We start from the raw sequence: 16,614 nt of genomic DNA on the forward strand, positions 1-16,614 counted from the left end.
TTACTCTAAATAAAAAGGTTGACAATCAACCAGTTTCAAATATGATTATTGCATTCCAACTGCATATAAGACAAATATGTGTAGGAGAAGGTCAAATATATATATATAAATAAATATATATATCTCAATGTAACACTGGTTCAAACCAAGGCAACAATAAAAAGGCAACAACATTTGTCCAGACACTCATGTGGATATGTGCAGGGAGTTTCCCCACTTTAAACAACGTCGCAAATATGTGCAACTGTGTTTGCAGTGTGTTCGACAGATAAGTGGAGGATGGTGATTAGGCCCAATCCCATAAACCCCTAGCCCCAAGGAGAGGAGAGGGAAGAGAAGAGAGGGGGGGGGGGGGGGGGGGGGGGGACGGGGGGTAGAGGAGAAGAGGGGACGGGAGAGGGGAGGGTAGAGGAGAAGAGGGGAGGGTAGAGGAGAAGAGGGGAGGGTGGAGGAGAAGAGGGGACGGGAGAGGGGAGAGTGGAGGAGAGGAGAAGAGGGGAGGGTATGTTAGAGGAGTAGAGGGGAGGGTAGAGGAGAAGAGGGGACGGGAGAGGGGAGAGTGGAGGAGAGGAGAAGAGGGGATGTTAGAGGAGAAGAGGGGGGGACGGTAGAGGAGAAGAGGGGACGGGAGAGGGGAGAGTGGAGGAGAGGAGAAGAGGGGACGGGAGAGGGGAGAGTGGAGGAGAGGAGAAGAGGGGAGGGGATGTTAGAGGAGAAGAGAAGAGGCATATAAGGAAATGAATTTAGGGGATAAGGAAATCAAATAAGGAGAGGAGGTTAGGAGACAAGGAGATGAGACTTGACTGCAGACCGACTTAAATGCTGGCTGTCCTGGGTATCTCCTGGCTGTCTGCCAGATTCAGCTTCTGACTTGTGGAGAGGAGATTGGAGTCAAGGAGAACAGCTGAAACACACACCTCACTCACTCTGCTCTGAGCCCCCCCTCCCACACCTCACTCACTCTGCTCTGAGCCCCCCCTCCCACACCTCACTCACTCTGCTCTGAGCCCCCCCTCCCACACCTCACTCACTCTGCGCTGAGCCCCCCCTCCCACACCTCACTCACTCTGCTCTGAGCCCCCCCTCCCACACCTCACTCACTCTGCTCTGAGCCCCCCCTCCCACACCTCACTAACTCTGCTTTTAGCCCCCCCCTCCCACACACCCCTCACTCACTCGCTCTGTGCACACAGTACACAAGTCGGCACACACACACACCCACCAACCATGTCCACACAAGTCTTTCTAAAAGGATACATTGATGAACTCAGTTCCTCTAGCTGTAGAGAGGGACAGAGATGTTTCATTACATTCAGCTAACATTGAGCCACGATACATACACAGAGCATGAGGTGTGTGTGTATGTGGCTTTGTTCTCACATGAGAAGGCTTAGATCTGGAGATTAGGCCTAACTTTGGCCTTGTGAAAACGGAGAAATCCCTGTTTGACACGCTGAGGGAGGCCCTGTGTGTTGGGATCTTAGGGCCTAGACGGCTACCAAGTACTTTCACAGTGTTAACAGAATTTCAAGATCCAACAAACACTTTAAAAAAAGGTAGACTCTGCGATATGACCCAGATGCAGAAAGTAGTAAACAACCAAGTGGGTCAAATTCCACAACAACTAAGAGCGTTGAAGCGCGAGGCTCAACTTCTCCTCTGTTTTGGTGTCCTGGTTACCACGCGGTGAACAGAGCGAAGCCAACCACGAGATACAGTGTGCGACTCACTGAAGTCTCATCTCCGTCATATCAATATCTTGCAGTGCTGCTCGTGGCAACGTAATTTAGCCGATTCTACTTTTACGGTGGTCTAAGCCCCTGCAGCGTGGGTTAGAATCCACATCTACCCCTGCAGCGTGGGTTAGAATCCACATCTACCCCTGCAGCGTGGGCTAGAATCCACATCTACCCCTGCAGCGTGGGCCAGAATCCACATCGACCCCTGCAGCGTGGGTCAGAATCCACATCGACCCCTGCAGCGTGGGCCAGAATCCACATCTACCCCTGCAGCGTGGGCTAGAATCCACATCTACCCCTGCAGCGTGGGCCAGAATCCACATCTACCCCTGCAGCATGGGTCAGAATCCACATCTACCCCTGCAGCGTGGGTTAGAATCCACATCTACCCCTGCAGCGTGGGCCAGAATCCACATCGACCCCTGCAGCGTGGGCTAGAATCCACATCTACCCCTGCAGCGTGGGCTAGAATCCACATCTACCCCTGCAGCGTGGGCTAGAATCCACATCTACCCCTGCAGCGTGGGCTAGAAACCACATCTACCCCTGCAGCGTGGGTTAGAATCCACATCGACCCCTGCAGCGTGGGCCAGAATCCACATCGACCCCTGCAGCGTGGGCCAGAATCCACATCGACCCCTGCAGCGTGGGCCAGAATCCACATCGACCCCTGCAGCGTGGGCCAGAATCCACATCGACCCCTGCAGCGTGGGCCAGAATCCACATCTACCCCTGCAGCGTGGGCCAGAATCCACATCTACCCCTGCAGCGTGGGCCAGAATCCACATCTACCCCTGCAGCGTGGGTCAGAATCCACATCGACCCCTGCAGCGTGGGCCAGAATCCACATCTACCCCTGCAGCGTGGGCCAGAATCCACATCTACCCCTGCAGCGTGGGCCAGAATCCACATCTACCCCTGAAGCGTGGGTCAGAATCCACATCTACCCCTGCAGCGTGGGCCAGAATCCACATCTACCCCTGCAGCGTGGGCCAGAATCCACATCGACCCCTGCAGCGTGGGCCAGAATCCACATCTACCCCTGCAGCGTGGGCCAGAATCCACATCTACCCCTGCAGCGTGGGCCAGAATCCACATCTACCCCTGCAGCGTGGGCCAGAATCCACATCTACCCCTGCAGCGTGGGCCAGAATCCACATCTACCCCTGCAGCGTGGGCCAGAATCCACATCTACCCCTGAAGCGTGGGCCAGAATCCACATCTACCCCTGCAGCGTGGGCCAGAATCCACATCTACCCCTGCAGCGTGGGCCAGAATCCACATCTACCCCTGCAGCGTGGGTCAGAATCCACATCTACCCCTGCAGCATGGGTCAGAATCCACATCTACCCCTGCAGCGTGGGTCAGAATCCACATCTACCACTGCAGCGTGGGCCAGAATCCACATCTACCCCTGAAGCGTGGGCTAGAATCCACATCTACCCCTGCAGCGTGGGCTAGAATCCACATCTACCCCTGCAGCGTGGGCTAGAATCCACATCTACCCCTGCAGCGTGGGTCAGAATCCACATCTACCCCTGCAGCATGGGTCAGAATCCACATCTACCCCTGCAGCATGGGTCAGAATCCACATCTACCCCTGCAGCGTGGGCTAGAATCCACATCTACCCCTGCAGCGTGGGCCAGAATCCACATCTACCACTGCAACGTGGGTCAGAATCCACATCTACCCCTGCAGCGTGGGCCAGAATCCACATCTACCCCTGCAGCGTGGGCCAGAATCCACATCTACCCCTGCAGCGTGGGTCAGAATCCACATCTACCCCTGCAGCGTGGGTCAGAATCCACATCTACCCCTGCAGCGTGGGTCAGAATCCACATCTACCCCTGCAGCGTGGGTCAGAATCCACATCTACCCCTGCAGCGTGGGCCAGAATCCACATCTACCCCTGCAGCGTGGGCCAGAATCCATCCCACTGCTATTTCAGCACTCTCCTCTTTCTTTCCTATCCAATAAACAAAATATATGTGGTCTCTTGCAAAAGTATTCAGACCCCTAGGATTTCTTCACATTTAATTGTGTTACAAAGTGGGATTAAAATGGATTTAATAGTTGTTTTTTTTGTGTCAACAATCTATACAAAACACTAAACATAAAAATCAATAAAAATGTTTTTAAAAGGTTTGCAAAGGTATTCAGCTCCTTGAGTCAATTGCACGTTAGAATCACCTTTAGCATCAATTACAGCTGGGAGTTTTTTTTGCGGGTCAATTATATAAGAGGGTAAATTATATAAGAGCGTTGCCCACCTGGATTTTACAATATTTGGACAATATTCTTCTAAAAAAATTCTTCAAGCTCTGTCAAGATGTTGGGGATCATGGCTAGATGGCTGTTTTCAAGTCTTGACAGACTTTCAAGCTGATTTAAGTCCAAACTGTAACGTGGCCACTCAGGAACATTCACTCTCTTCTCTCAATGCAATGCTCTCTCTCTATGGGCTATCTGGCTGGCTAGCTAGTTAGCAAACAAACATTGCTACACACAATAATATCAAAGCCAATATCAGCATGTAAAGTAGCTAGTTAGCTGTAAAATCGCCCAAACAAACTGCACAATCAATTTAGGAGTCAACAATCTCACCATGTGCAACCTGCAGAGTGATGTGCCTCACACAGTCTGACAGTAGATTTACTTTGGTGTAGATGGGGAAACCTTTCCCCATTATACACTATATATAAAGTATGTGGACACCCCTTCAAATTAGCGGATTCAGCTATTTCAGCCTTACCCATTGCTGACAGGTGCATATATATATATATATATAAAAACCTATTAATTTAATTAAAAATAAATAAATAAATCGGGCACACAGCCATGCAATCTCCATAGACAAACATTGACAGGTGCATAAGAGAGAGAAAAAAATAAATATATATATATATATATATATATATATATACACACACTGCTCAAAAAAATAAAGGGAACACTTAAACAATACAATGTAACTCCAAGTCAATCACACTTCTGTGAAATCAAACTGTCCACTTAGGAAGCAACACTGATTGACAATAAATTTCACATGCTGTTGTGCAACTGGAATAGACAACAGGTGGAAATTATAGGCAATTAGCAAGACAAACCCAATAAAGGAGTGGTTCTGCAGGTGGTGACCACAGACCTCTTCTCAGTTCCTATGCTTCCTGGCTGATGTTTTGGTCACTTTTGAATGCTGGCGGTGCTTTCACTCTAGTGGTAGCATGAGACGGAGTCTACAACCCACACAAGTGGCTCAGGTAGTTCAGCTCATCCAGGATGGCACATCAATGCGAGCTGTGGCAAGAAGGTTTGCTGTGTCTGTCAGCGTAGTGTCCAGAGCATGGAGGCGCTACCAGGAGACAGGCCAGTATATCAGGAGACGTGGAGGAGGCCGTAGGAGGGCAACAAACCAGCAGCAGGACCGCTACCTCCGCCTTTGTGCAAGGAGGAGCAGGAGGAGCACTGCCAGAGCCCTGCAAAATGACCTCCAGCAGGCCACAAATGTGCATGTGTCTGCTCAAACGGTCAGAAACAGACTCCATGAGGGTTGTTTGAGGGCCCGACGTCCACAGGTGGGGGTTGTGCTTACAGCCCAACACCGTGCAGGACGTTTGGCATATGCCAGAGAACGCAAATTCGCCACTGGCGCCCTGTGCTCTTCACAGATGAAAGCAGGTTCACACTGAGCACATGTGACAGACGTGACAGAGTCTGGAGACGCCGTGGAGAACGTTCTGCTGCCTGCAACATCCTCCAGCATGACCGGTTTGTGTGGGGTGGCATTTCTTTGGGGGGCCGCACAGCCCTCCATGTGCTCGCCAGAGGTAGCCTGACTGCCATTAGGTACCGAGATGAGAACCTCAGACCCCTTGTGAGACCATATGCTGGTGCGGTTGGCCCTGGGTTCCTCCTAATGCAAGACAATGCTAGACCTCATGTGGCTGAACAGGCAGTTAACCTCGTCATTGAAAATAAGAATTTGTTCTTAACTGACTTGCCTAGTTAAAATAAAGGTTAAATAAAAACATAAAAAAATCTGTGTGTCAGGGTGGTTTAATACATCATCCACAGCATAATTATTAACTTGATCATGCTTTAAAAAAAGAGATATTCAATGTCTCGTGTTATCGTTACCCATCTACCAATCACTGGCTTTTCAAAAAAGCTCCCTGGTCTTTATAGATGAATCTGTTCTTGAAATTCAATACCTTACAGATTATGTATGTATGTATGGGGGACAGAGGAAGGAGTGGTCATTCAAAAATCATGTCAACCTCTATTATTTCACACAGTGAGTCCATATGTAACTTATGTGATTTGTTAAAGCCACATTTTTGTCCTGAACTAATGTAGGCTTGCCTAAACAAAGGAGCTGAATAGTTATGGAACTACAGGATTTCTGTTATAATTTCTTATTTATCTTTTAAAAAAAAAAGTTCTTCCACTTTGACAGAGTAATTTAGGTAGATTGTTGACAAAAAATTGACAATTAAATCCATTGTAAAACCCCACTTTGTAACACAAAGCGGTCTGAATACTTACATTAACCAAACCTATTGCCAGATCTTACGTTGAGCAGCAGTTTGTCCATGTTGGAGTCGCAGGCGGTCTTCCGTTGGTCCTCGGGCATCTCGTCCACCTCCCCATAAAGGTCAAAGTGCAGCCGAGCCAACTTCTCCTGCATCTCTCTCACATGTTCCATCTGATCTATAGAACACTCATTGCCTAGAGGGAGAGGGGCAGGGGAGAGAGAGGGAGCGAGATGAGGGGGGGGGGGGGGGAGAGGGAGCGAGATGAGGGGGGGAGAGAGGGAGCGAGATGAGGGGGGAGAGAGGGAGCGAGATGAGGGGGGGGGGGGGGGGGAGGGAGCGAGATGAGGGGGGGAGAGAGGGAGCGAGATGAGGGGGGGGGGGGGGGGAGAGGGAGCGAGATGAGGGGGAGAGAGAGGGAGCGAGATGAGGGGGGGGGGGGGAGAGGGAGCGAGATGAGGGGGGGGGGGGGGAGAGGGAGCGAGATGAGGGGGGAGAGAGGGAGCGAGATGAGGGGGGAGAGAGGGAGCGAGATGGGGGGTGAGAGAGGGAGCGAGAAGAGGGGGGGAGAGAGGGAGCGAGATGAGGGGGGGGAGAGAGGGAGCGAGATGAGGGGGGGGAGAGAGGGAGCGAGATGAGGGGGGGGAGAGAGGGAGCGAGATGAGGGGGGGGAGAGAGGGAGCGAGATGAGGGGGGAGAGAGGGAGCGAGATGAGGGGGGAGAGAGGGAGCGAGATGAGGGGGGAGAGAGGGAGCGAGATGAGGGGGTGAGAGAGGGGGTGAGATGAGGGGGTGAGAGAGGGAGCGAGATGAGGGGGGGAGAGAGGGAGCGAGATGAGGGGGGGAGAGAGGGAGCGAGATGAGGGGGGGAGAGAGGGAGCGAGATGAGGGGGGGAGAGAGGGAGCGAGATGAGGGGGGGAGAGAGGGAGCGAGATGAGGGGGGAGAGAGGGAGCGAGATGAGGGGGGAGAGAGGGAGCGAGATGAGGGGGGAGAGAGGGAGCGAGATGAGGGGGGAGAGAGGGAGCGAGATGAGGGGGGGAGAGAGGGAGCGAGATGAGGGGGGGAGAGAGGGAGCGAGATGAGGGGGGGGAGAGAGGGAGCGAGATGAGGGGGGGGAGAGAGGGAGCGAGATGAGGGGGGGAGAGAGGGAGCGAGATGAGGGGGGGAGAGAGGGAGCGAGATGAGGGGGGGAAAGAGGGAGCGAGATGAGGGGGGGAGAGAGGGAGCGAGATGAGGGGGGGAGAGAGGGAGCGAGATGAGGGGGGGAGAGAGGGAGCGAGATGAGGGGGGGAGAGAGGGAGCGAGATGAGGGGGGAAAGAGGGAGCGAGATGAGGGGGGAAAGAGGGAGCGAGATGAGGGGGGAAAGAGGGAGCGAGATGAGGGGGGAAAGAGGGAGCGAGATGAGGGGGGAAAGAGGGAGCGAGATGAGGGGGGAAAGAGGGAGCGAGATGAGGGGGGGAGAGAGGGAGCGAGATGAGGGGGGGAGAGAGGGAGCGAGAAGAGGGGGGAGAGAGGGAGCGAGATGGGGGGTGAGAGAGGGAGCGAGATGGGGGGGGGAGAGAGGGAGCGAGATGAGGGGGGGAGATGAGGGGGGGAGAGAGGGAGCGAGATGAGGGGGGAAAGAGGGAGCGAGATGAGGGGGGAAAGAGGGAGCGAGATGAGGGGGGAAAGAGGGAGCGAGATGAGGGGGGAAAGAGGGAGCGAGATGAGGGGGGAAAGAGGGAGCGAGATGAGGGGGGGAGAGAGGGAGCGAGATGAGGGGGGGAGAGAGGGAGCGAGAAGAGGGGGGAGAGAGGGAGCGAGATGGGGGGTGAGAGAGGGAGCGAGATGGGGGGGGAGAGAGGGAGCGAGATGAGGGGGGGGAGAGAGGGAGCGAGATGAGGGGGGGGAGAGAGGGAGCGAGAAGAGGGGGGGAGAGAGGGAGCGAGATGAGGGGGGGAGAGAGGGAGCGAGATGAGGGGGAGAGAGGGAGCGAGATGAGGGGGTGAGAGAGGGAGCGAGATGAGGGGGGAGAGAGGGAGAGAGATGAGGGGGGGAGAGAGGGAGCGAGATGAGGGGGGGAGAGAGGGAGCGAGATGAGGGGGGGAGAGAGGGAGCGAGATGAGGGGGGGGGAGAGAGGGAGCGAGATGAGGGGGGGGGGAGAGAGGGAGCGAGATGAGGGGGGGGGGAGAGAGGGAGCGAGATGAGGGGGGGAGAGAGGGAGCGAGATGAGGGGGGGAGAGAGGGAGCGAGATGAGGGGGGGAGAGAGGGAGCGAGATGAGGGGGGAGAGAGGGAGCGAGATGAGGGGGGAGAGAGGGAGCGAGATGAGGGGGGGAGAGAGGGAGGGAGCGAGATGAGGGGGGGAGAGAGGGAGCGAGATGAGGGGGGGAGAGAGGGAGCGAGATGAGGGGGGGGAGAGAGGGAGCGAGATGAGGGGGGGAGAGAGAGGGAGCGAGATGAGGGGGGGAGAGAGAGGGAGCGAGATGAGGGGGGGAGAGAGGGAGCGAGAAGAGAAGGGGAGAGAGGGAGCGAGATGAGGGGGGAGAGAGGGAGCGAGATGAGGGGGGGAGAGAGGGAGCGAGATGAGGGGGGGGGAGAGGGAGCGAGATGAGGGGGGGGGGAGAGGGAGCGAGATGAGGGGGGGGGGGGGAGAGGGAGCGAGATGAGGGGGGGAGAGAGGGAGCGAGATGAGGGGGGGAGAGAGGGAGCGAGATGAGTGGTCATAGATAGTGTTCATGTAAAACTTCACCTGCATATTAACACACAGGTAATCTGCTCTTTCAGCAGCAGACACTTATCCACTGAGCCACTGGAACCCTGGTCTCACCAAAGGCCTGTAGTTTTCCATTGTGGAAGTCATTGAGAAGGCTCAGCAGTCCTTTCTCCATCTCCTGCACATCGGAGACGTCCGTCAGGAAGGAGTGTTGGATGGGGTCCGCCTGACTCTGGCCTGCCTTACTGCCTGAAGCCTGCTGCGGTCTGGCCTTCACACCCCTGACACACACACACACACACACACACAAGCAAATTAAGAACTTCACCTCAAAGCAGTTCAAGTCATCCAGATGATTATGGTTCTTACCTGCGGCTCTTCCCCTTCTGGCTGGAGTGTGTACCCATGTGGCTGAAGCCCAGATGCCGTCCTGAGGCGGTGTTCTTCCGGGTGCTGGTCGGTGGGGCAGGGGCCTGGTTGGTGGAGGGCCTGGAAATCTTTCTCTTCAGCTTCCTATCCTCCATGGCATCATAATATGTAGTTCACTAGTTAGTAGTTAGTCACTGGACAGTCCTGCAGAAAATATCTAGGATAGTAATCAAACAATAAACGGTGACAAGTTTAGTAACCCCAACCTCGCACTAACTTAGCTTACGTTGCAACTGTCAGCTACTGACAACAACACGGCATGTCTGCTAGTGTTGGGTCCAGCTAGTTAACCAACCGAACAAAACCCATAGCTAACAAGTTAACTAGTAGTAGTATCGCGAGGCCTTCCAAGTCTCGTCTTGTTTACCAACTAGTTAACGCGAACTGGTATCTTCTCAGTGCCAACTAAACCCGGAAGTGTCTTTGTAGTTTCACTGAAAAGACACATAAAATGCACATAAAATGGAAAGCAACGTCGTATTTCTAGTTGTCAATAGCTGAACTAGTTGTTGAAAGCGAGAGCAAAGCAGCTAGCTAAACAACGACGTGTTATCGACGTTAGCTAGCTAGCATTGCTATCAAATCAGCCTAAATAACTACACTAGGCTAGCTGATTTAGCTACACAACTTACTACACAAATTGTAATAACATATAGCTAGCAACAGACCTCAATTTTCTCCGTTGTTGAAGTTATTCGTAGTTAGTTCATTCGATGTGAACATATTTTAAACCTGTTTGATCTGTTGTTGTTAGCTTGACTGCGGTCTTCACTAGTTACCACAGCCACGAAGTCTTCCTTATTATTATGACTAAACCGATAGAGGGCGATAGATCTGCACTCTCGTCTATGATTTATAACCCAAAATAGTTCATCTTTGTCGTTTTACAATGGGAGTAAATTAAGCATATTGGGCAGAACAAGCAAGGAGTTGGGTAAAGCCAAACATGAGCTAGTTATATCCTTTTGGCTTGTTTTGTGTGTGAACTAACTCAATTCGACCTTGCACTCCTTCTAAACAAAGCAATATTTGACCACTTTGGCAAAGAGTCAGGTCTATAAAACAGAGTGCACTACGTTTGTAATAAATTCTAGTTTTGGAAGCAGAAAAATGTATTGAGATCAGATATTTCATCGATGAGAAAATGATCAGAATGTCAGCTCATTTTTCTGCCAGTTCCATCCATTCCCACTACCCGCGACTGGACTTCCTCTCACTACCATATTTGGTGGTGAGAAAACATTCTAAACGGATGCTTCAGCTTTATAGCCCCTGTGACATGTCTGGGTTACGCCTTCTGTCTGTGGTAGTAGAGCATGCCAGCTTGTTGTCCTAAAACCTAGAAGCCACCTGCTGCTGCCTGAGGCTGAGGAGAAACACAGCAGGTCAGTGGCTCACAGCACCACGCATTAGAAAGGCATGTAGTGGAACAACGGTCAAAGGCACTGCATCTCAGTGCTAGAGGCGTCACTACAGACCCCGGTTCGATTCCAGGCTTTATCACAACCGGCCGTGATTGTGAGTCCCATAGGTCGGCGCACAATTGTCCCAACGTCGTCTGGGTTTGGCCCGGGGTCGACCGTCATTGTAAATAAGAAGTTGTTCTTAACTGACTTACCTGGTTAAATAAAGGTTGAATAAAACATATAAACAGCAAAACAACTGTCTCACTTACTGAAACTATGATAGTTCTCACTCACCAACGTTTTAGTAAACAGCCTTGATTTCACAGAGTGTCTGGAACCTGAACTCTCCAGCGGGGCTGAGCAAGACCTCCTGGACAACTGTACCTACCGCTTCCATCCAACCAGCTGAATCTGATCCCCCGTCCGTCCATCCGCCTGGAGTGTGTCCAACCAATAACTTTCCCACGATTTACCTGTGGAGTCCAGAGAAACTCCCCAGTCTGGTCTGGAACACTTGACATACATTGGGATGTAAACCCCAGGATGTAAACCCCAGGAAGTGGACCACAGTTATCTAGCTGCTGTGGTGAATGCAGTAATACCCAGGATGTAAACACCAGGATGTAGACCACAGTTATCTAACTGCTGTGGTGAATGCAGTAATACCCAGGATGTAAACACCAGGATGTAGACCACAGTTATCTAGCTGCTGTGGTGAATGCAGTAATACCCAGGATGTAAACACCAAGATGTAGACCACAGTTATCTAACTGCTGTGGTGAATGCAGTAATACCCAGGTTGTAAACACCAAGATGTAGACCACAGTTATCTAACTGCTGTGGTGAATGCAGTAATACCCAGGATGTAAACCACAGTTATCTAGCTGCTGTGGTGAATGCAGTAATACCCAGGATGTAAACACCAAGATGTAGACCACAGTTATCTAGCTGCTGTGGTGAATGCAGTAATACCCAGGATGTAAACACCAAGATGTAGACCACAGTTATCTAACTGCTGTGGTGAATGCAGTAATACCCAGGATGTAAACACCAGGATGTAGACCACAGTTATCTAGCTGCTGTGGTGAATGCAGTAATACCCAGGATGTAAACACCAAGATGTAGACCACAGTTATCTAACTGCTGTGGTGAATGCAGTAATACCCAGGATGTAAACACCAAGATGTAGACCACAGTTATCTAACTGCTGTGGTGAATGCAGTAATACCCAGGATATAAACACCAGGATGTAGACCACAGTTATCTAACTGCTGTGGTGAATGCAGTAATACCCAGGATGTAAACCACAGTTATCTAGCTGCTGTGGTGAATGCAGTAATACCCAGGATGTAAACACCAAGATGTAGACCACAGTTATCTAACTGCTGTGGTGAATGCAGTAATACCCAGGATGTAGACCATCAGGATGTAGACCACAGTTATCTAACTGCTGTGGTGAATGCAGTAATACCCAGGATGTAGACCATCAGGATGTAGACCACAGTTATCTAACTGCTGTGGTGAATGCAGTAATACCCAGGATGTAAACACCAAGATGTAGACCACAGTTATCTAACTGCTGTGGTGAATGCAGTAATACCCAGGATGTAGACCATCAGGATGTAGACCACAGTTATCTAACTGCTGTGGTGAATGCAGTAATACCCAGGATGTAGACCATCAGGATGTAGACCACAGTTATCTAACTGCTGTGGTGAATGCAGTAATACCCAGGATGTAAACACCAAGATGTAGACCACAGTTATCTAACTGCTGTGGTGAATGCAGTAATACCCAGGATGTAGACCATCAGGATGTAGACCACAGTTATCTAACTGCTGTGGTGAATGCAGTAATACCCAGGATGTAGACCATCAGGATGTAGACCACAGTTATCTAACTGCTGTGGTGAATGCAGTAATACCCAGGATGTAAACACCAAGATGTAGACCACAGTTATCTAACTGCTGTGGTGAATGCAGTAATACCCAGGATGTAGACCATCAGGATGTAGACCACAGTTATCTAACTGCTGTGGTGAATGCAGTAATACCCAGGATGTAGACCATCAGGATGTAGACCACAGTTATCTAACTGCTGTGGTGAATGCAGTAATACCCAGGATGTAAACACCAAGATGTAGACCACAGTTATCTAGCTGCTGTGGTGAATGCAGTAATACCCAGGATGTAAACACCAAGATGTAGACCACAGTTATCTAGCTGCTGTGGTGAATGCAGTAATACCCAGGATGTAAACACCAGGATGTAAACCACAGTTATCTAGCTGCTGTGGTGAATGCAGTAATACCCAGGATGTAAACACCAAGATGTAGACCACAGTTATCTAACTGCTGTGGTGAATGCAGTAATACCCAGGATGTAGACCATCAGGATGTAGACCACAGTTATCTAACTGCTGTGGTGAATGCAGTAATACCCAGGATGTAAACACCAGGATGTAAACCACAGTTATCTAACTGCTGTGGTGAATGCAGTAATACCCAGGATGTAAACACCAGGATGTAAACCACATTTATCTAGCTGCTGTGGTGAATGCAGTAATACCCAGGATGTAAACCCCAGGATGTAAACACCAAGATGTAGACCACAGTTATCTAGCTGCTGTGGTGAATGCAGTAATACGTAATACCCAGGATGTAAACACCAAGATGTAGACCACAGTTATCTAGCTGCTGTGGTGAATGCAGTAATACCCAGGATGTAAACACCAAGATGTAGACCACAGTTATCTAACTGCTGTGGTGAATGCAGTAATACCCAGGATGTAAATACCAGGATGTAAACCACAGTTATCTAACTGCTGTGGTGAATGCAGTAATACCCAGGATGTAAACACCAGGATGTAAACCACAGTTATCTAACTGCTGTGGTGAATGCAGTAATACCCAGGATGTAAACCCCAGGAAGTGGACCACAGTTATCTAGCTGCTGTGGTGAATGCAGTAATACCCAGGATGTAAACCCCAGGATGTGGACCATCAGGATAAAGAGTTATTATTTTGGCAGGCCTTATCTATTCAGATTCACCAATGTCCCACCTTTCTGAGAACATGGAGACACCAACAGAAGGTTGGTTGAACCTGAGAAAGTAATCCGTCTCTGAAGGAACTCTTTTCTTTTCCTCCATGCTATTTAGATTATCAGGGATTCAACAGTCACAGTCAGGGGGGTTTTATAAAATGTGTTTGATTTAATCAGGTTCGTTGGTCGGACCAAGGCGCAGCATACGTAGAGTTCCACATTATTTAAAACCACCTGATTATGACTGTTGAATCCCTATTTCACTCTCTAATAAACATGAATAAACTCCCATATCTGTTAGGTGAAATACCGCAGTGCGCAGTCACGGTAGCACGATCTGTGGCCCGTTGCCATGACAAAAGGGCAACCAGTGGAGCGCAAACAACATTGTAAATACAACCAAAATGTTTATTTATCTTCTCCCTACTATTCATACTACAACTATTGGCATATTGTTGAAACACTGATTGCTGATAATATAACACTTGTAATGACTTTATCCTTTTGAAACCTTTGTGAGTGCAATGTTTACTGTTCATTTCTAATCGTTGTTTGTTAATGTTGTTTTGGTTTCTTCTCACTTCCCTTTATTGTTTATTTCACTTGCTTTGGCAATGTTAACATATGTTTCCCATTCCAATAAAGGCCCTTTGAATTTAATTTAATTGATTTGAGGACTCATTATGGACATATTCCATTCTAGCATGGACATTGCCATTGAGGGCTTCCACCATTTTAAAGTAGTCAATTTGGTGGCGATTCATATGAGTTGGGAGCAGTCAACCAATGAAGAAGAAGAACATGTATCACTTTAAAATGGAGATAGCCTCAATGGCAAGGACCAAGCAGTCACAGATACTACAATAGCAAATATACAGGATGAGTCCTCTATCTATCTCTATGGCCTGATCAAACGCGTATCTGCCCTATCATTGGCCAGAATGGTCCCACCTGATCTCGCCCTCTGCCGCCTGCCTTCCATCTTTGAGGACGTGTATTTCCCTTGTTAGAGCGGTCAGTCAAATATCTTGTCCATATAATAGACCATCTTTGATGCTGCTAACTTTTTTAAACTTCCTGATATTTTATGTAATGACGCCAAACCCTTTTTTTTAAAGTTTCCGTTCCAACAGTCTTCAGTGGCTTCTCTCCTCGGCTCGACTTCTGCTAAATAGGAATGTCTCGACTTCAGCCGAATAAGAATGTCTCACATCCTACATAAACTAACAAAGCTGGTACAGTAAGTTTTCTAAATGAACTGAGACGTAACATGTCTGATGACGTTGTTGTCAAGTCGGTCCGAATATACCACCATATTCGAGTCAGTGTATCACGACCAAGTAGTGACTACTATCCGTCCAGCAGGTGGTGCTACAGTTTCATTTTACCAGCTGAGTCAAACCGCATCGCATACAATACTACATGCCTACCTAGTCAGGATCCTCATTAGGAGATATACTATCGGGTACATTTCAGGGTACCGTATTCTATTTATCACATGTCCATACACACCGATTAAAAATAGTTTGTACTGACAAGAGAACATTTTAATGTGCATTCTGTAAATGATGTACTTTGTGTCCCTTTTTAATTTATTTTAATGTCAAACTGATTTTCAACCAAAAAAAGCCAATGACTGCATAATCAATTGAACCAAACGAAAAATTATCCTCCAGTTCCCCCCCACCAGGGCAGTAACCCCCCCCCTCAGACCATCAGATCAGCTGGCCTGAGTCCTGACAGAGGCAGACAGAGTGACGGCAGCCCTTGATCACCCTGAGGAACCATGGATGCCTTGACTTGGGGAGGAACTGGAGGATCAGTGGGAGGAACTCAGAAATACACCTAGGGAGGTGGGTCCTTTAATGGGGTGTATTCATTAGTCCCCAAAGACCAAAGTAGCAAAATGTTTTGTAACAGAAACTGTTTACTCCAAATGGAAAATATTTTGAACAAACCACAATAAAGCACAAGGGGAACAACACCCTGTTCAGCGATGAACTCAGTGCCCCCCTTTTCTCTCTCTTTCTCTCACACACACGCACACACACACACACACACACACACACACACACACACACACACACACACACACACACACACACACACACACACACACACACACACACACACACACACACACACACACACACACACACATGCACACACACACACACACACACACACACACACACACACACACACACACATGCACACACACACACACACACACACACGCACACACACACACACACACACAGTGCTCATACGGAGGAGACTCACTGAGGCATTAGCAGGATGTGTTTCAGGGTGCGCAGCATTCTGTCTGTCTGTCTGTCTTTCTGTCTCTCTCTCTGTCTGTCTCTCTCTCCGTCTGTCCGTCTGTCCGTCTGTCCGTCTGTCTCTCTCTCTCAATTCAATTTATGGGGCTTTATTGGCATAGGAAACATGTGTTTACATTGCCATAGCAAGTGTATGTATAAACAAAAGTGAAATGGTGTGTGTTCTTCACTGTGGCACTTTTCTTGTGGCAATAGGTCACAAATCTTGCTGCTGTGATGTCACACTGTGGTATTTCACCCAAAATAGGAGTTTATCAACATCGTGTTTGTTATCTGAATTCTTTGTGGGTCTTTATAATCTGAGGGAAATATGTGTCTCTAATATGGTCATACATTTTGTACGAGGTTAGGAAGTGCAGCTCAGTTTCCTTCTCACTTTGTGGGCAGTGAGCACATAGCCTGTCTTCTCTTGAGAGCCATGTCT

General features: G+C 49.5%; 1 protein-coding gene across 6 annotated transcripts; it reads right to left on the reverse strand.

The window, feature by feature from the left end:
* Nucleotides 1-577: 577 nt before the first annotated feature.
* ccdc28a (coiled-coil domain containing 28A) lies at nt 578-10,226 on the reverse strand. Of its 6 annotated transcripts, none has more exons than XM_036962877.1 (6): nt 10,067-10,225; nt 9,339-9,542; nt 9,084-9,250; nt 6,314-6,468; nt 1,258-1,280; nt 578-870 (listed from the first exon to the last, which is right to left on the reverse strand). In XM_036962877.1, exons 2-6 carry the CDS (start codon nt 9,491-9,493, stop codon nt 816-818), a joined length of 555 nt encoding a protein of 184 aa, XP_036818772.1. In that variant the 5' UTR covers nt 9,494-9,542; nt 10,067-10,225; the 3' UTR covers nt 578-815. The 6 variants fall into 6 exon arrangements, with proteins under 6 accessions (XP_036818772.1, XP_036818770.1, XP_036818771.1 ...); XM_036962875.1 differs by having other exon boundaries at nt 9,339-9,555; nt 10,067-10,224; XM_036962879.1 differs by having other exon boundaries at nt 601-866; nt 9,339-9,555.
* Between the last annotated feature and the right edge of the window lie 6,388 nt (nt 10,227-16,614).

Source organism: Oncorhynchus mykiss, chromosome 25 (genome assembly GCF_013265735.2).
Source record: "Oncorhynchus mykiss isolate Arlee chromosome 25, USDA_OmykA_1.1, whole genome shotgun sequence".
Taxonomy (NCBI): domain Eukaryota; kingdom Metazoa; phylum Chordata; class Actinopteri; order Salmoniformes; family Salmonidae; genus Oncorhynchus; species Oncorhynchus mykiss.